This window comes from Vulpes lagopus, chromosome X (assembly GCF_018345385.1).
Source record: "Vulpes lagopus strain Blue_001 chromosome X, ASM1834538v1, whole genome shotgun sequence".
NCBI classification, from domain to species: Eukaryota; Metazoa; Chordata; class Mammalia; order Carnivora; family Canidae; genus Vulpes; species Vulpes lagopus.
In genome coordinates, this window is record NC_054848.1 from 75,296,995 (window position 1) to 75,316,869 (window position 19,875).

Below are 19,875 nucleotides of genomic sequence, written 5' to 3' on the forward strand. Positions count from 1 at the left end.
CCATTTTGGTGCAGCAATGTACTTCATGGGGAGTCTTATCGCCTAAGAGAGAAAGAGAGGATTCTTCTAAGAAACAGCAGATAAGGGTAGGTGGCTCGGCAGTTTAGCGCCTGCCTTCAGCCCAGGGCGTGATCCTGGAGACCCCAGATCGAGTCCCACATCGGGCTCCCTGCATGGAGCCTCTTCCCTCTGCCTGTGTCCCTGCCTCTCTCTCTCTCTCTCTGAAGAATAAATAAATAAAATATAAAAAAACAAAGAAAAGAAAAAAGAAGCGGGTCCTCAGATTGGAGAGGACGGGAGCTGAGCTACAGGGCGGTGCGCGGAGGGCTCCGGCTCGCAGACCAGACGGTTGGCGGGGTAGTTGGTGCGTGCGCACGTGGGGGGCAGGGTCCTGTAGAACTCCCCGCAGGCCGGAGTGGGGTGGGAGGGGAGCGAGCGCGTTGGTGACGCGGGGCGCTCACGTGACGTGGAGCTGCAGAGCGACGCAGCCTTCGGTGCAGTCGTCACTCCCGTCTGGGTACCTGCTCCCCGGTGTCCTGCGCCCGGCGGGCTGGCGTCAGGCCCGAGGAAAGCGGAGCAGGTAAGGGCTCCGGGGCCGGTGCGCGAGGCCAGGGCGGCGGCGGTCGGCTGGTAGCTGGTTCGGGGATGTGGGACGAAGCGGGCTTAAGTTACAGAAGCCTTTGCTGTGATTTTCCTGAGCCTCCTCCCCTTGCCTACGTCTGTGGTAGGGAACCTTGGGCTCCGACGGGGCGGATGGTGGGGGAAGGGGGTAGTGTCTCAAGAGAGAAAGGCTGAGATTGAGATGTCCCATCCTCTCTGACTCTAATCGCGCTGACCGCACACGTCCGCCCAGTTTCCTGTTCGTTTCAGTAGAAGGGACCCGCCACCGTGGCGTTTACAGAGAAAATGGTGGGCCTTGGTGACTGGACCATGGAGTTGATGGGGGTGGCGTCTTGGAAGGCAGGGAGGGACGTTTGATAACCGGGATCCTGGGTCCAGAAACGTGAGTATTGGGATCTGTGTCGTGGGTGCTGGTCCAAGCACTCAGTACCTTTCCTCTCTCCTGTCTAATGGACAGTAGTTCCGTGTGGCACTGTTTGGCGAGGCAAGGGAAGAAGGAGAGAAGAAAACTGCATGGGATCTGTGGAGGTTAGTGTGAGCCCAGCTCCGCCTAAGAACAGTTGAAGTTCTGGATGAATTCTCTAGGACAGGAACTTAGGCGCAGCTGTCTGGTTGGGATACGGGGTGGGGCTTTAACTAGGGGACTTTCCTTAAACTGCATTTCCTTGCTAAGCTTAGGACTTTTTTCCCACATTTTATTTTATTTATTTATTCATGAGAGACACAGAGAGGCAGAGACATAGGCAGAGGGAGAAGCAGGCTCCCTGCAGGGAGCCAAATGCAGGACTCAATCCCTAGACCCCAGGATCACACCAGGATCACGACCTGAGCCAAAGGCAGAAGCTCAACCACTGAGCCACCCAAGCATCCCTAAGCTTAGGATTTTTAACGTAAATTGTAGGTTGAAGACCAATAAAGACAGCACACTTTCCTTTGGGTGATTTCCTTTCTCCCTTCAGATACTATTAACAAAAATACAAATTGTTGTATTCAAGATTATTATTATTATTAATTAAAGATAGCCTTTGCCAGAGGGATAGCGATTTTGCAGAAGAAAAAGCCTTCCCTCACTCCTTGTCTCTTCTTCCAGAGACTCCTAGAGATGGGTTTGAGGGGAAGTAGATGGCAGTAGGCTATGTATGATTCTAGAGTAGGGGATGGAGGCCTCCATCTCTCTCTCTGTTTTCCAGTTTTCCAGATTCCCTCACCTGTCTGAGTACCTTGGTGAAGGAATGATGGACTTTTGGGAGAAACCTTAGAATCCTACAGGTGGCTTTAAAATGATTTGCCCCTGTCTCTTCCCTTTTATTTCTCCTGCCTTCCTTTTGCACACTGCCCATTTCAGTGCTGGGGAAGCCCCAGATTCTGCTTGCCAGAGAGTGGGTTTCTAGATCTTGTAAGGCAGGCACTGGGTCCCCGGTTTTATTTTATTTTTAAAGATTTTTAAAAAGATTTTATTTATTTATTCATGAGAGAGAGAGAGGGAGAGAGAGAGAGAGAGAGAGAGAGGCAGAGACACAGGCAGAGAGAGAAGCAGGCTCCATGCAGGGAGCCTGATGCGGGACTCGACACCGGGACCCCAAGATCATGCCCTGGGACAAAGGCAGACACTCAGTCACTGAGCCACCCAGGCATTCCTATTTTTTTTTAATTTTAAAGAAGATTTTATGTATTTATTCATAAGAGATACAGAGAAAGAGGCAGAGACATAAGCAAAGGGAGAAGAAGTAGGTTCCTCGCAAGGAGCCTGATGCGGACTCGATCCCAGGACTCCAGGATCATGTCCTGAGCCAAAGGCAGACGCTAAACCACTGAGCCACCCAGGCGTCCTGGGACCCCGGTTTTAAATGCTGGGATGCCACAAGCACTCAACAGTTATCTTCCCACTTGTCTCTGTTTATTCCTAGGTCTTCTCGTAGGCCTACAGTAGGGCTGTTTACCACTGGAAGCCAGGGAAAGGGGAAGACTGGCTTGGAACCATGAAGGTTGGTTTGAAGGTGGGAAGCACTTGAGGATAACAAGAGGGTGAGCACAGAAGGTGGCTGAGACTTGAGAGGGTCTCAGTGGAGGGTACTTCTGCCCCTCCTGCACTCTACCAGATTTCCACTGTGTTGTTACATCTCCTGCTGATTTCAGGGCAAGAAACAGGAGGAATATTGGGGTATGGGTGGGCCAGAGTGTGAGTGAGAGAAGACTTGAGAGGAGACATCTCAAGATGGGACACATTAGCAAACTGGACACGGGCTCTGGCAAGGCAGGTTTTGGGATCAAGGATCAGGGTGCTTGTCTGTTCTTGGTCTTTAGACTTGGTCTCTATTACTTCCTGTTTGTTTGCTTGTCCTTAGATCTGCCTGCAGGTCTGCTGTAGGGCTTGAGATTACTGGAAGCAAAGAAACAAGGACGAAATTGCCCCTGATCAGTATAGACTGGTAAGAGGATGGGAACTGCCTGGGTAGAGTCGTAGGGTGGGTTGGTCGTGATCAGTGTGCATCCAGTAGGGTCAGTGTCCAGTCTGGAGTATCCTCAACCTCTCCCTTTCCTGGCCACGTTTCCCACCATCCCTGTCACTTACCCCACACTCTCACTTATATTTTGGTACAGAGAGTAGGGTGAACTGAGAGAGATAGAAAGGTAGTTTGATAATATGCCTGTCACATCAAGAACAAAATCTCCACTCCCATCTGTCCCTCTGTCTGTCTGTCTCTCTGTCTCTAGGTCCACAGATCTCATGGGTTAATAAGATCTACTTTAGGGTATATCACCAATCAAGAGAAAGAAAGAGGAGGGGACTGCCTTGATCATTACAGGTTGGTATGAGGCTGGGGACCTTTGGGAGTGGTGACAAGAGTAGGTCCAGTAAAAATCAAGGTCTGAGGGCTTCTCTGTCTTTCCCATTCATAATCAGTCCCCCCGTCATGTTTTCCATTATTCATTTGGTGTAAGGAAATGTGTATGAATGCACCCTAGGGGATAGTTGTTGGGCACTGGGGGAAAATGGGAGGGGAGAAAATAAAAGGGAAGGAGAGAGAGAGAGTTTGTTCATCATCCTCTTCTCCCACCACGCACATCATTTCTAAACTTTCCTGTCCTATCTGTATGAGGCACAAAATTAGAAGAGAAATTTTAGTCCATTTCCTTCCTCCACTTCTAGGTCCACCTCCAGTGGCAGCTGTAGTGGCCTTTAAGTGGCTGAAGACCAGCGCCCTCACAGGCCTACACCCAGACCTACACCCTCTTTCCCCATCCTGACTGAGTCCTCATACCTTGTTTGTGTCTTCAGTAGGGGTCATTACATGGGTCGCATTCAGGAAGTGGGCTGGGTGACTGCAGGACTGGTTTTCTGGGCTGGCACCTGCTACTACATTTACAGATTAACCAAAGGAAGAGCCCAGAGCGTGAGGAGACTTGGCAGAAATGGGTCCAGAGTCAAGATGGAGGCTGTGGCTGGGGTGCAGAACCAGACCTTGGCCACGAGTGAAGCCATGGTTGGGATGAAGACTGAGACTAGCCCCAAGGCCAAGACTGGAGCAAAAACTGAAGCAGGAGGTAGGGCTGGGGCTGAAGTAGAGATTACCACCACTGTTAAAGCCAGACCCAAAGCCATCTCTCAGGCCAAGACAATGGCTGAGGCAGAGGCAGAGGCAGAGACCCAATCTGAGGCCAAAGCAGTGATCAGAACAGTGGACATGACAGAGGCAATGGCTCTGGCTAAGGACCAGGTCAAAGCCGGGGAAGTGGCTATGAAAGAGGCTGTAACCCAAACTGACTCTGAGGCTGGGAGAGTAGTCAAGAAAGAGGCTGTGACCCAGACCAAGGATAAAGCTTGGGCACCAGTTGCCAGGGCAGAGACCAAGAAAGAAGTAACGACCCAGACCAAAGTGGAGCCTCGTATACTGGCTGAAAAAGAGACGAACAGAGTAATGGTGACACAGAGTGAGGCCTTAGGATTGATCAGGGAAGTGGCCAAGATGGGTGCCATAAATAAGACTGGAATTGTGGCTGAGACCAAGGAAAGAGCCCTGGAAGGGACTGTGAGTATGGTCAAGTCTCAGTCTGAAGCCAGGCCTGGTAACATAGTTGATGCTAAGGGAAATCCTAATACCGTGTCCAGGGCAGAAGTTGGAGTGGACATGAGGTTCTGTGCACCATCTCAGGCTGTGACCAAGATCCAGGCCACCAACATGCTTGGTTCTGGGGTTGAGGTCAAGGGGAATCACAAAACCGGGTCTTGGGCAGAGTCTAGAGCAGACACAAGGGTTTCAGCCCAGCCTCAGATTATAGCTAAGAGTGAGGCTGAGGCTATGCTTGGGGCAAAGGTTGATTCTGGGGGTAATACCAATGCCATGTGTAAGGCAAGGGCAGGAGCAGATATGAGAATTTCTACACAACCTCAGACTGTGGCCAAGAAACAGGCTGAGGCAGTGTTTGGTGCCAGGGTTGATGACAAGGGAAATACCAATGTCACATCTAAGGCAATGACTGGCGCTAACATGAGAGCTACTGCTCAAACTCAAGCTATAGCCAGTGCTCAGGCTAAGGCTATGCCTGATGCCAGGGTTAAAGGTAGAGGCAATTGCAATGCTATGTCGATAACAGGGGCCAGGGCAAACTTGAAGGCCAATTCCCAGGCTGAGGCCTTGCCTGATGCCAGGATTAAGACCAGAGACAATGCCAATGCCATGTCTAAGATGGGGGCTGGGACAGATGTTGAGCTCTGTACACAGCCTCAGACTCTGGCCACCGTCCAGGTTGATGCATTACCTGATGGCGGGATTAAGGCTAAAGGTAGTGCCAGTACCATGTCTAAGGAAGGGCTTGGAACAGACACAAAGGCACAGTCTCAGGCTGCCACCAAGAGCCAGGTTGAGACCTTACCTGGTACTAGAGGTAAGGCTAGGAGAAAAGCCAAAAGCAAGTGTAAAGCAGGAGTTGGGATAGAAATGAAAATGTGTGTGCAACCTCAGGTTGGGACCAAGACCCAAGATGATGCTTTACCTGATTCCAGGGTTGATGGCGAGAGTGATCCTAGTGCCATTTCTAGGTCAGGGGCTAAGGCAGAACCAAAGACCTGTGGTCAGCCTCAGACTATGGCCAATTCCCAGGGTGAGGCCTTGCTTGGTGTCAAGAATAAGGTCAGGAGCAATCCTAATGCTATGTCTAAGTCAGGAACTGGGCCAGATGCAATGGGCTCTGCCCAGCCCCATGCTATGACCAATTTCCAGGTTGAAGCCTCACCTAATACTAAGAAAAATGTCAGGGTCAGTCCCAATGCTATGTCTAAGATAGGGACTGGGCCAGATTCAGTATGTTCTGCCCAGCCTAAAACCGATACAACAGGCTTTGCTCAGCCCCAGACTGAGGCCAGTTTCCAGGATGAAGCCTTGTCGGGTACTAAGAATAAGGTCAAGGACAATTCTAGTGTTTTGTCTAAGACAGGGGTTGGGCCAGATACAGTGGGCTCTGCCCAGCTCCAGGTTATGGCCAATGTCCAGGGTGAAGTCTTATCTGATACTAAGAATAAGGTCAAGGACAATCCCAATGCTGTGTCTAAGGCAGGGACTGGGCCAGATGCTATGTGTTCTGTCCAGGGTGAAACAGATACAACAAGCTCTGCTCAGCCCCAGGCTGTGGCCAATTCCCAAGGTGAAGCCTTGCCTGGTACTAAGAAGAAGGTCAGGGGCAAGTCCAATGCTGTGTCTAAGGCAGGGGCTGGGCCAGGTACAGTGAACTCTGCCCAGCTCCAGGCTGTGGCAAATTCCCAGGGTGAAGTCGTGTCTGGTACTAAGAATAAGGCCAGGGGCAATCCCAGTGCTGTGTCTAAGGCAGAGGCCAGGGCAGATTCAGTGGGCTCTGCCCAGCCTCAAACAGATACAACAGACTCTGCCCAGTCCCTGGCCGTGGCCAATTCCCAGGGTAAAGCCTTGCCTAGAATCAAGAATAAGGTTAAGGGCAGGTCCGATGCTGTATCCAAGACAGGGGATAGGCCAGATACAGTGGGTTCTGCCCAGCTCCAGGCTGTGGCCAATTCCCAGGGTGAGGCCTTGTCTGGTAATAAGACCAAGGTCAGGGGCAATCCCAATGTTGTGTCTAAGGTAGGGACTGGGTCAGATGCGATGTGTTCTGCCCAAGATGAAACAAATATAATAGGGTTTGCCCCGCCCCAGGCTGTGGCCGGTGCCCAGGGTGAAGTCTCATCTGGTACTAAGAACAAGGTCAGGGGCAATCCCAGTGCTCTGTCTAAGGCAGAAATCAGAGCAGATGCATTGGGCTCTTCTCAGCCTCAAACAGATACAACAGACTCTGCCCAGTCCCTGGCCATGGCCAATTCCCAGGGTGAAGCATTGAGCAGTATCAAGAATAAGGTTAGGTGCAATCCTAATGCTTTGTCTAAAGCAGGGACTGGGCCAGATACCGTGGGCTCTGCCCAACTCCACACTGTGGCCACTTCCCAGTGTGAAGCCTTGCCTGGTATGAAGAATAAGGTCAGCAGCAATTCCAATGCTGTGTCTACAGTAGAGGCCAGGACAGATACAATAAGCTTTGCCCAGCTCCAGGTTGAGTCTAATTCCCAGGGTGAAGCCTTGCCTGGTACCAAGAGTAAGGTCCGATGCAATCTTAGTACTGTGTCTAAAGCAGATACTGGGCCAGATACAGTGGGCTCTGCCCAGCCACACATTGTGACCAATTTCCAGGGTGAAGCCTCGTCTGGTACTAAGAGTAAGGTCAGGGGTAATTCCAATGTCATATCTAAGGCAGAGGCCAGGGGAGATATAACAGGCTCTGCCTGGCCCAAGGCTTTGGCCACTTTCCAGGGTGAAGTTTTGCCTTGTACTGAGAATGTCAGGGGCAATCCCAGTACTGTGTCAAAGGCAGAGATTCAGACAGATACAATGGGCTTTTCCCAGCCTCAAACAGATACAACAGGCTCTGTGCAACCCCTGGCTGTGGCTAATTCCCAGCATGAAGTCCTAGCTGATACTAAGGGCAAGGTCAAGGGCAACCCCAGCGATGTGTCTAAAGCAGGGATTGGGCCAGATACAGTGGACTCTGCCCAGCCCCAGGCTGTGGCCAATTCCCAGGGTGAAGCCTTGCCTGGTGTCAAGAATAAGGTCAGAGGCAATCCCAATGCTATGTCTAAGGTAGAGGCCAGAGCAAATACAACAAGCTTTGCCCAGGCTCAGGCTGTGTCTGATTCTCAAGGTGAAACCTTGTCTGGTGCCAGGAATAAGGTCCAGGGTAATGCCAGTGCTGTGTCTAAGGCAGGCACTGGGCCAAATATAATGTGTTCCACTCAGCCTCAAACAGATATAACAGGCACTACCCAACCCCAAGCCACGTCTAATTCCCAAGGTGAAGTCTTGCTTGGTGCCAGAAATAAGGTCAGGGACAATCTCAATGCGGTTTTTAAGGTGGGGGCTGGGCAAGATACAGTAGGCTCTTTTTCACCCCAGGCTGTGGCCGTTTCTCAGAGTGAGGCCCTCCTTGGTGCCAGAAGTAAGATCAGGGGAAATGCCAATGCTGAGTCTAAGGTAGAGGCTGGGGCACATATGACAGCCTCTGGCCAGCCTCAATCTGTGGCTCATTCCCAGAGTAAGATCATGTCTGAGAAAAAGGACAAGGCTGTCCCCAAGTCTGAAGCAGAAGCCACAGGAGATGAGGCCTATGCAAAGCCCAAGGCTGAGGCCATGGCCACTCCTGAGAGTGGGGGTGGGACAGGCACTCAGGCCTACAGAAAGACTCGGCCTAGGGTTCATGACTATTACTGGAGTGAGATTGGTATTGAGGATTGGATTGCTTCTGAGCGATGGATCAAATTTAGGTTTCAGGCCAGGGATGGATATTGGGAGAATAGCATGTCCTGGGCTGATGATGAGAATGAAGCCAGTATTGAGTCCTGGAGTGGGGCTGGTGATAAGTCTGATACGAGGTCCTGGGCTGGGGCTAAGGCTGTGAATGAAGTTGGTTTTCCATCCTGGGCTGCAGCTGGGAACCAGGCCTGCGGGGGGCTTTGGTTTGGGAGTCAGGCCACTGAAGAGTCCTGGGCTAGGAGCAAGGCCATTGGGGGTTCTTTGTTAGAGGCTGAGGACATGGCCATTGGAGGGTCTTGGGCTAGCACTGGGAACGAGACTATTGGGGAGCCCTGGGCTGGAGGTCAGGCTAGTGGGGTGTCCTGGACTCGGGAACATACCATTGGAGGGTCCTGGACTGGAGCTGAGGAACAGGCCAGTGGAAGGCCTCAGGATGGGGCTGGGATTCAGGCTAATGGAGGGTCCTGGGCTGAAGCTAGAGCTGGGAGTGTGGCTAGTATTGGGTACTGGCCTGGAGATATGGACCAGGCTAGTGCAGGGTACTGGGTTGGGACTGGTGATCTGTATGGTGAATCCAAGCCTAGATTTGAGGATCAGGCCAGTGAAAATGTGTCCTGGGCTGGAGCTGATGGCCAGTCCAGAGTAGGGTCTAGGCTGGGGCCTGAGGACCAGTCTGGTAAAAAGTCCTGGTCTGACACTGCAGACCAAGTCACTGGAGGTTCCAGGCTGAGGCCTGTGGACCAGTCTGGTGGTGGGTCCTGGGCTAGGACTGGGGAACAGGCCAACAAAGGTTCTAGGCCAGGGTTAGTGGACCAGTCCAGTGTTGGGTCCTGGGCTAGCACCGGGAATCAGGCCAGTGGAGGAGTCTGGGTTGGGACTATGGAACAGTCCAGTAGGGGGTCCTGGGCTGGGACTGGTGATCAGTCTGGTGGTGAGTCCAAGCCTAAATTTGAGGATCTGGCAAACGTAGAAGCATCTTTGGCTAGGGCTGGTGGCCAGGCTGGTGGAGGGCCTATGTTGGGGCCTGAGGACCAGTCCAGTGAAAGATCCTGGGCTGACTCTAGGGACCAAACCAATGGAGGGATCTGGGCTGTACCTGGGGATCAGGCTGATGGTGGGACAAAGCCTAGATTTGAAGAGCAGGCAAGTGGAAGAGGGTCTTGGACTGATAATGAGGGCCAGGCTGGAGGAGGGCCTAAGCTAGGTCCCAAGGACCAGTCCATTGGAGATTCCCATCCTGGCACTAGGGACCAGGCCAGTGAAGAATGTAGGCTAGGGCCTGAGGATCAGTCCAATGGATGGTTCTGTGCTTGCAGTGAGAGTCAGGCCAATGCAAGAGGATCCTGGGGTGGGGCTGGTGGCCAGGCTGTTGGAGGATCTAGACTAGGGCACATGAACCCATCCGGTGGTGGGTCCTGGGCTGATAGTGGGAGTCAGGTCAGTGGAAGTTCTTGGGCTGGGGCTGGAGATCAGGCTAGTAGCTGTCCCAAACCTGGAATTGAGGATCAAGCCAGTGGTGGAGGGTTCTGGTCTGGGGCTGAGGACCAGGCTGTTGGAGGGTCTAATCCAGGGCCTGCAAACCAGTCTAGTGGTGGGTCCTGGTCTGGCACTGGGAGTCAGGCCAGTGGAAGGTCCTGGGCTAGGGCTGGGGATCAGGCTGATAGCTGTTCCAAATCTGGATTTCAAGACGCAGCCAGTGGAGAAGGCTCCCAGGCTGGCACTGCGGGTCAGGCTAGTGGAAAAACTTGGGCTGGGTCTAAGACTGGTAACGAGGCCAGTAGAGGGTCTAAGCTGGGGCCTGAGAACCAGGCAAGTGGAGGGCCCTGGGCTAGGACTGGTGACCACCAGGCCAGTGTAAGACCCCAGATCAGTGCTGACATGGAGGCCAATGAAAGATCCTGGTTTGGGACTGGGAGTGAAACTAGTACAGAGTCCTGGTTCAGGAGAGGGGAAGAGGCTGGGATTGTGTCCAAACCTGGAGGTAAAAATGAGGCCAGTATTGAATTCAGATCAGGGGCTGAAGAAAAGGCCATCATTAGTTCCAGATTTGGGGCTGAGAATAAGGTCAATATTGGGTCCTGGATCAGATCTGAAGAGGCGGCCTGTATGGATTCCTGTGTGGGGGCTGGGGCTGAGGCTGGGGCTGGGACAGAGGTCAGGAAGGAGTCTTGGCTCTGGGATGGAGATGCAGCCACTACAGGGTCTAGGCTTGGGGCTGAGGAAGAGCCTTGCATGGGGTCCTGGTCTGTGGATGAGGATGTAGATGAGGATGAGCTAAGTAGAGCATCCAGCCCTGATATTGAGGAAATCAGTTTAAGGTCCTTGTTTTGGGCTGAGAGTGAGAAGAGTAATGAGTACAGATCCAAGAGGGAGAGGAATGGCAATTTTGAGTGTGGAGCTGGAGATAAGGTCAGCACCAAGAATAAGCTTGAGGCACCAACTACTGGTGGAGTTGATGAAAGGTCTTGGTTCTGGAATGGTAATGAAAACAGAAGTGAGGGCAAATCTGCACCTAAGACTAAAGCCAAAAAGTCAGCCGAGTCAAGAGGCACATACCCATCCATGGTCCCTGGGGCGGGAATGGGGTCATGGGCAGGAGCCATGATCTGGACAGAAATGAAATTTCCACACCCAGATGAGCCCTGCTTCCCACCTGAAGATGAGCTCAGAAAGCAGATGAGGTGTGAGGAGAAAACTCAGCCCTGTACCTGTCGCTGTAAACGTGAAGCTAATATGGATCCACGAGAGCTTGAAAAACTCATTTGCATGATTGAGATGACTGAAGATCCTTCTATTCATGAAATAGCCAATAATGCACTTTATAACAGTCCCGAATATCCATTTTCCCATGAAGTTATTCGTAATGCAGGTAGAATCTCAATTATTGAAAGTTTGCTCAATAATCCCTATCCCAGTGTTAGGCAGAAGGCTTTAAATGCACTGAATAACATCTCAGTGGCTGCAGAAAATCATAGGAAGGTAAAGACATACTTAAACCAAGTATGTGAAGACACGGTCACCTATCCCTTGAATTCAAATGTACAGCTAGCTGGACTAAGACTGATAAAACATTTGACTATTATTAGTGAGTATCAGCATATGGTTACAAATTATATTTCAGAATTTCTTCGTTTGTTAACTGTGGGAAGTGGAGAAACTAAAGACCATATTTTGGGAATGCTTTTGAATTTCTCTAAAAATCCATCCATGACAAAAGATTTGCTCATTGCCAATGCACCCACATCACTGATTAATATCTTTAACAAGAAAGAGACAAAAGAGAATATTCTTAATGCTCTTTCACTATTTGAAAATATAAATTACCACTTTAAAAGAAGAGCAAAAGTATTTACCCAGGACAAGTTCAGTAAAAATTCCCTTTATTTCATATTCCAAAGACCTAAAGCATGTGCCAAGAAACTTCGAGTCCTAGCAGCAGAATATAGTGACCCTGAGGTGAAAGAAAGAGTTGAGCTATTATTAAGTAAACTCTGATTAGTTGTATGTTCCCAAACAAATCTGAGTAATATTTCGGTTTTCCAGTCTGGAAGTAATGCACATCCTAAATTGCATTATAACTTCGAAACTGATGTTACTTGTGACGGTCTATAGCTGGATCACTTTATGAACAACAAACTAATTCAAACTTGTTCTGAAAATACATGTGTTGATTATTACCTTGTCTGAAATGAGATATTTTTAGTATGCTTCATGAGCAGAAACTGACCTGATTTCTTCATAAGTAAGGTAATTTTTGGTCCTTTGTGTGGACTTATGTTTATACATTTGAGACTATTTTTATGTTACAAATAAAATTGTGTGTTTGAAGCAGAAAAAAAAGAGACACATCTTTGTCCTTGTTTATGATCTATTTTGAAAGGCAAGATGTATGGAAACAAAACTATACTAACAAAACCATGAGCCTCTGCTCATGGCCTTCTGAGCAGTACAGAAGCTTCTGCAGGCCACCATGCTCAGGCAAAGTTTTATGGAGGAGGGGGATACTTAGATACACTGGGATTGAAGGATAGGATAAAAATGGGTTGGGAGGGCATTGGAGGAGGTAAGAGTGGTGGAAAGAAAGGCAAGGAGGTGGGAATCCTGCTCCAGAGAGGAGGCTGGCCCGCCTGCAGTTCCAAGTGTGGGGAGGGAAATGATGGAAAGTAAATCCCTCAGTTTGGGTGAGCCCCTTCATCAAGATCCATGATTACTAAACCGAGGTCTGAATATTACTCCATTCACCCCTGGGAGACCCCAAAGCCTTCTGTGACTGAAGGAATGAAAATGAAAGGAAGAGGATGTAGCTGATTTGTGTGCAGGATGGGTCAGAGTTGGGGTGGGGACAGGAGTGGCCACTGGAGATTGAAACACAAGTTAGGAAGTTACTGCCATGGTCCAGGCATGAGATGATAAAATCATGAGACTTCACTACTGGCCACAAGAAATGGCAAGGGGAAAAAGGAGGTGAGAGATATCTTAGAACAAAGAAGGGATAGAACATATCTTGAGGGCATATGGAGAGGGGTGATTTTATTTTAGGGTCTTGGTGGCATTTAAGAGGAAAACATTCTCTTTCTTGGCCAACTCTGGTGTCTATGTAAGTAAATACATTAGTTATTATTTTGAAATAAGAAAATAGAAAAAAGAACAACATTTAGTGCTTCTATGAAATTGCTTTTAGAAGATTGATTAAGACAGGGCCATTATGAAATCCTTGAGAGTGGTGTTGGCATGAATACTGTAGAAGATCCACCTCTCTCCCACCCCCGAGTAGGGTGAGGAGGTGGTGAGCAGGGCACTCTCAAGCTGGGCTGGTGGGAGCATACATTGGTACAGGTCCATTTGGATACATGTTTCAGAAGCCTTTAAGATGTGCATGCTCTTTGAGCCAGTAATTCCACTTGTAGAAATTCATTTACAGAAAATGATCAAATAACTGGCTTGTATAAAGCTGTACGTCTTCATACTGTTTTGAAGAGTGAAAAATTGTGAATGACCCAAGTGTTTCAAAATAGGCACTTGGCTGAACAAATTAAGGTGCGTCTACACATTGAAACATCTTGCAGAGACTGAAAATGAGGATGGGCATCTACACTTGTTTACTTAGGAAAAATTCAACATATAATCTTGAGTGAGGAAAATAGGCTGCAAGAGCGCATGCTATACTTTTAAAGTATATATTTAAATTATGGATAAGCTTTGGTATATACTCTGAGAATGTTAGTGTCCTCTGGGTGTTAGATTAATGGGTAATTTTGCCTGTTTTTTTACTTATCTGTAGTTTTTGAGGTTTATATAATACACAACAGGAGTTTTTGCATAATTTGCCAAGAGGAAATGGATGGATTTGGGCTAAGAAGGCCTGTCTGTAGTGTTTCAGGGAACTAGAGCAAAAGTATAAATAGAGGCTTCCCTATTGATGTCCAGATATTTGGAAGATATAAATTAGAATTTTAAACATATTTAACTCAAGCTATAAATGTAAATGTTTGAAAATTTAAATCTTATTCACCATTTTAAAAGTAAAACTGCTCTCAATTCTGTTATTCAATGGCCACTAAATTTCTAGTGGAAAAAAAAATGATGTCACACTTGTGGTAGATTGTGCAATCTGCTGCCCTAATCCTCCTTCAGGAATAAAGAGGTTATTATTTAGTTGCTAGGAGTACTGCCAGAAGACAGCCCTCAGCTGTCATCCCTTTTCAGGAATTGCCTCAGCTGGAAAGTCACCTCCCCCAAGGTCATACCCTCTTCCTGGGGTACTTCCTTCCCGTGGCTGATTGGCATGGCCTTCTTGCCCCAAAAGGGATAGCTTAACTTCTCCCTCTGTCCAATCGTGATTCCTTCTTTTCCCTTCTACAGATTTTGATCTCAAGAGCATTCCCTAATAAAAGCCCTTCATGTTGAACTCTGAGTCTGCTCTCCAGGAAGCCAATTTACAACAGTTGGTATGAGGAGTAGTTCAGGAAAGCATGCACTGTGGTGAAATTTTGGAGATGAATTACCTTCTACCCAGCTGGCAATGAGGACCCCATCACTGATGGTAGGTGGAGTAGTTTAGCACCTGGAACAGGTGACAGAGGAATTGTTAGAACTGGGATGGCACTGGTGGAAGGGAATGCATTAGCTGGTTCTATGTAGCAGAATTTTGAGAAATATGTGGGAAATGCTGAGTATAAGGAAGGCCAGTAAATTAGGTAGCTACTTCTATGCTTGATTGACTTTGAGAAAAAAAATAATGAGAAGCCAAATTAAATTAATCAACAAATGCTATATGTGAAACCTGGAGGGTTTCATTTGTAGCATATAAAGAGGCCCTTGTCTTTTCCACAGAGAGGGTAGAGAAATCTGAGGACCAGGCCCAGGATTTATTGAAAGCAAGCCTCAAAGAAAGTTAAAATCCCATCTAAGACAAGTCTGCTATGCCAAGATCAGGGCCCTGGTTAGGAAGGAATGGGACCCTGGCACATGGGATGGGGAGTTCTGGATTGACATTCCTAGAAATCTTATATCCTCAGATTTTCCTGGACACCTTGAGCATTCAGAAGTGTCCCACTCCTTCCTATTAAGGGCTAGTGCTTTACCTTGCTTGATCATGCAGAGCCCTTTATGCTGTGAGGTAATGTGTATTTTCCTCAGAATCTGCCCCACTTCCCATCCTGGCCACTGGGCCTTAAAATATAGGGTTAAGTCACAGCATACCTTCACTGGGGATGTGCTGGGCCTAAGAAAGAAGGAAAGGGACTACCCCAAGTAGACACTACAGGACCTAGCCAGCATGTACTAGACTAGCAAGTGCTGAGGGGGAAGGTTGGCGTTGAATTCTGAGGGTCTTGATCCCTCAGAATCAGAATATTCAGCGGAATATTCCCTCAGAATATTCAGCGGAGCTGGAATATAAAATCGAATAAGGGAAAATTAATTGTTTTGAGAGTTCTCTCCCAAAATACCTGGGAAAGATCCCAGGAGATCATGTAAACTCACTACTAGTATGGCTTCTTCAAGTATGGGGGAAAAAAGAATTAAGTGAAGTATAAATGCCAGAGTTGTCATAGCAGATGGGGGAAGAAAAGATTAAAGACTCAGAGAAGTAGGAATGATAGAATAAATACACTTGTGTATGTCCAGAAGACTCTCTGGATGATTATGTTCTGCAAGAGGACCCAAAGGGCACAGTATTTGCTAAAACTATAAGGAATGCACTGGTGAGAGGAATGGCAGCATTGCTAAGAAGTTCAGTGGTGGCTTGCCTCTACAGGCCAGGGCTCACAGTAGAAGAGGATGTTAAAGGATGGGAATCACAGATGGAAATGGTGATGGCCTGAAACAAAGAGGCAGGATGATGGCACATAAGCATTAGAATTTGGATGGATGCAAATACCATAATGCACTGCAGGGTCAGAGTGATAGGCAGGGGGGCTTGGTCTGCAGAGAGCTCTGGGGATGGTTAATAGAACACAGTGCTTCTGGTGAATAGGTTAGGAGGTAGTTAGCAGACCATGTGGTCAATATAACACAGTGCCCTGGGGAAAATAAATAGCCAACAATCTGTACTCAAAGTGAACAACCGAAAGAAATCAAAGATGCTCAGGAGTCTGAGGGACAGTGCCTCAATAAAAAAGTTACAATTCCTTGCTCAGTTCTGATCCTAAGTCATGTTTTGAACCAGGGCGCACTGTTTAAAGAAGTTGGAGTGCCCAGGAAGAAGAACCGTACATGTGTGTAGTAATGATTTCTCTAGTCTTTCATTTATGCGTGTGACTGTTTGCAGGAAAAAGAGGTATACCCAAACATTTTGAGGATTAATGGACACTGATTATGAGTTGATATACCCAGACCTAAAATGTCTTCATGTCCCCCTTCTTAGAATAAGGGCAGGATGGTAGCCTGGTATTAAATGGACTCCTGGCCTGTGTTGGGTTTACAGTGGCTCCACTGGTTCCACAAACCTACCTGCTGCCTATGTTCCTGGTCTCCGAATGTATAATTGGAATAGACGTTTTGGTAGTTGGTACAAAACCTACATTGGTTTCTTGGCCTGTGGAGCCAGAGCTTTGTAGATGAAAAGAAGTTTCTGAAACCGCCCTCACCATCCTTGGCCAAGATAACAAATGAAAATATATAGCATCTTGGGGGAGGATGACAGAAGTTTGTGCCACCTTTGAAGACCTAAAGAATGCTGGAATGTGGTCCCCATCATATCTACTTTCAATGCATCAGTTTGAGCCCCTGCAAAATGTGGACAGAGCCTGGTAGATGACAGACTATTGCAAACTCAACCAAGCAGCCACTGTGTCATATACAATATCTTACAAAAGCAGAATAACATGACCTTAGGTACCTAGTAATTAGCTATTGATTCAGAAAATGTGGTTTTGTATCCCCATCAGAATAAAATATCAGGAAATATTCATATTCATATAGGACAGACAACAGTATTTATAGTTTTTCCTCAAAGGTCTACTAACTCTCCCATCTTCTATCATATAGTTTGGGAATATCTAGACCATCTGAATATACTTGTCCACTGTGTTGATGATATCATGCTAATTGGATCAAAATGAGTAAGAAGTGGTTAGCATGTTGGAAGCCTTGTTAAGACACATGTATTCCACATGATGGGAGATAAACCCTACGAAAATCCATGGGCTGGCTACATTGCAGGTTTTAGAGGTTGAATGATCTGGGAGGCATGCCAGGAGATCCCCTCCAAATTAAAGGACAAGTTATTGCATTTTTCACTTTCCCTATGAAGTAGGAAACTTCAATACCTGGTAGGCTTCTTTGGGTTATGGAAACAACAGATTCACACCTGGAATTACTGTTCCTACCCATAGACTAGGTGGCACAAAAAGCTGCTAGCTTCAAGTGGAGCCTAGAGCAAGAGAAGGTCTTGTAGCAGGTCCAGCCTGTGGTTTCAAGTAGTCCTCCCACTTGCTGCATACAACAGACAGACCCTATGGTATTAAAGGTATCTATGTTGCCAAAAGATGCTACAAGGAATTTTTGATAAGCCCTAGTGGGAAAGTCAGAGCTTAGTCCAGAATATAGGTTCTGGAGCAAACCATGCCATATGCAGTGGAAAATTATATATCTTTTTTAAAAAAGACTTTATTTATTTTTGAGACACACACACACACACACAGAGGCAGAGACATAGGCAGAGGGAGAAGCAGGCTCCCTGTGGGGAGCCCAATGCGGGACTAGATCCTAGGACCCCGGGATCATGCCCTGAGCCAAAGGCAGATGCTCAACCACTGAGCCACCCAGGTGCCCTGAATTATATCTTTGAAAAACAGCTTCTCACATGCTATTGCATCCTGATAGAGATGGAATGCCTAGCCATAAGACATCAAGTGACTGTGAAGCTGGAACTGCCCAACATGAACAGAATTCTGTCAGATGAACCAAGGTATAAGAGTGGGCAGGCCCAGCAACCAGATGGAAGTTTTGTACACAGGATCAAGCACAAGCAGGGCAGGAGGATACAAGCACCTGCACAATCAGCTAGAGCAGATCCTCCATGATAGCGTATCCTATCCGCTATCCTATCCTCCGGATAATGGATCCTCCACTGATGCACTAGCATCATTCATTCACCTTACACCTGTGGCTCCTTGGGAGATCTCTTTTGACAAGCTAAGGAGGAAAAACCCAAGCATTGTTTTTAGATTGGCGGGCGTGGTATGTGGGTATCCACAAGCATAGCAACTCCATTCTGAGAAAACCATGATGACCAGGAATGAGGGTCTGGGTCATACCACCAGGCAAACCACAAAGACCTTAAGACTGATGGAGATCTATAATTGTTAGTAGAAGGAGAATAAGATTATTTGCAGCTTTGAGACCAGCTGCAGTATTGAGGGCTGTAGTTTGTCCTAAGTTTCTCTTAGCAAGAGAGCCCCACCAGACTCCTGGAAGAGCTGATCCCAGAATTTATGTGAAATAGATCTGGGGGGCACAAGGGGTGGACTGTCGTGGACACTGCAATGCCTTGCCCAGAGCTTCCTTTAGCAATAGAAGCCTTTTTACTTTGGTTGTTAGGAATGCTGCCATCAGAGAGTCCTTGGCTGCCAGCCCTCTTCCAGGAATGCGTCAGCTGAGAGTTATCTTGTTTCAGATCATATCCCATTCTCAAGGAGGCCCACATCCAATGACTATTGATGCTGTATATAAAAGCCTAGCCCTCTTGCCCCTACCTGAGATAGTTTTGGAGTTTCAGTATGTCTTCATAATTCACTCTAAAGTATGCTGAGGCATTCCATTGATAGTGCCCTAAAATTTGATTTCTCCCTTTTTTCATTCTTGCTGCTTTCTTCCCTTTCCTTCCGTAAATGTTGATGACAGGAGCACTTCCCAGTAAACCTTCTGTACTCTACTCTTTGTCTCAGAATCTGCTCCCTAGAACATCCAATCTGTGACAATGCTTTATGCATGTTATATCTATCATCTATCTATCTATCTATCTATCTATCTATCTATTATTTATCTATCTATCTATCTATCTATCTGTCATCTATCTATCATCTATCATCTATCTCTCAAATCTATCCATCCTAAAATCAAGAGTAATATGCGTTGTTTAATATTGTGAAATGTTCTTTAGCCTCCATATGCACCTGTTGCAGATACTGCATGAAATTTTTATTATCTTTGGAGCCACAGACTGGAAAATAAAGACAGGCAAGAAAATGGACACTTGGAAAATGATAACTTGTTAAACAGAAACCTATTGCATTCATGTATCTGAGAAGGCTTTGACAAGTTGGCTTGTTTTTCCTTTCCCATAAGTGCTTCCACTGCTTGAATCTTCCCTGCCTTCTGAAATAATGTTTGTCTTTTAGGTCAGCAGTGGAACAATCCAGAAATCCTCATGACATTGGACACAGTTGCCTTTTATTTAGAAGATAGAGGGAAACAGATGTGGAGAAGCACTTTCCTGGAGTCTAAACAGTACTAGTCAAAGTGCAGATGTTTAGGGTTATAAGTTGCACTGTGCCAACAATGAGTGTGCTGACATAGGCACCCGTGTGTTATTTAATGTGTGTGTATGAAAAAGAGAGAAAGAGAGAGAGAGAGAGAACTGTTCAAAAGATGGGATTTAGAAAGGGGCCTTCATGCCAAGTTCTAAGGATAGAGCTGAAGCTAGGATAGCAGTGAATGACATTCCCAGATAATTTGGAGAGGTAGGTAGTTTTATAAGCTAGTTCTGGGTTCCTCTTTGGCCTCAGGTCCTGATTCTTATTCTAGTGTTATAGCAGACTCAGGGCTCAGGGCTTGGCTTAAGATTTTGGGTATACTGGCCTTGCTGGGTCATGCATATATAAGTGAGAGTTTATTTTTTTTTAATTTTTAAAAAAAGATTTTATTTACTTATTTGAGAGAGAGAGAGAGAGAGAGAGAGAGAGAGAGAGAGGCAGAAGCCGGCTCCATGCGGGGAGCCTGA

The 19,875-nt window shown here is 47.4% G+C and overlaps 2 protein-coding genes across 4 annotated transcripts in view; both read left to right on the top strand.

Annotated features, from left to right (window-relative positions):
- The first annotated feature begins 482 nt into the window (after nt 1–482).
- ARMCX4 (armadillo repeat containing X-linked 4) lies at nt 483–12,283 on the top strand. Its single transcript, XM_041741418.1, has 7 exons — nt 483–580; nt 1,079–1,149; nt 2,529–2,606; nt 2,967–3,050; nt 3,337–3,428; nt 3,773–5,843; nt 5,994–12,283. The coding sequence occupies exons 6-7, from the start codon at nt 3,915–3,917 to the stop codon at nt 11,922–11,924; spliced, it is 7,860 nt and encodes a 2,619-aa protein (XP_041597352.1). The 5' UTR covers nt 483–580; nt 1,079–1,149; nt 2,529–2,606; nt 2,967–3,050; nt 3,337–3,428; nt 3,773–3,914; the 3' UTR covers nt 11,925–12,283.
- The window catches only part of ARMCX1 (armadillo repeat containing X-linked 1), a 32,817-nt gene continuing 15,565 nt past the window's right edge, over nt 2,624–19,875 (top strand). Inside the window, exons 1-2 of one of the 3 annotated variants that reach the window (XM_041741414.1) lie at nt 4,031–4,167; nt 14,292–14,472. The gene's annotated coding sequence lies outside the window, so the exon portion shown is untranslated. Of the gene's footprint in view, nt 2,647–4,030; nt 4,168–14,291; nt 14,473–19,875 lie in introns of those variants that run through there. The other 2 variants (XM_041741416.1, XM_041741415.1) reach the window with 2 other exon arrangements.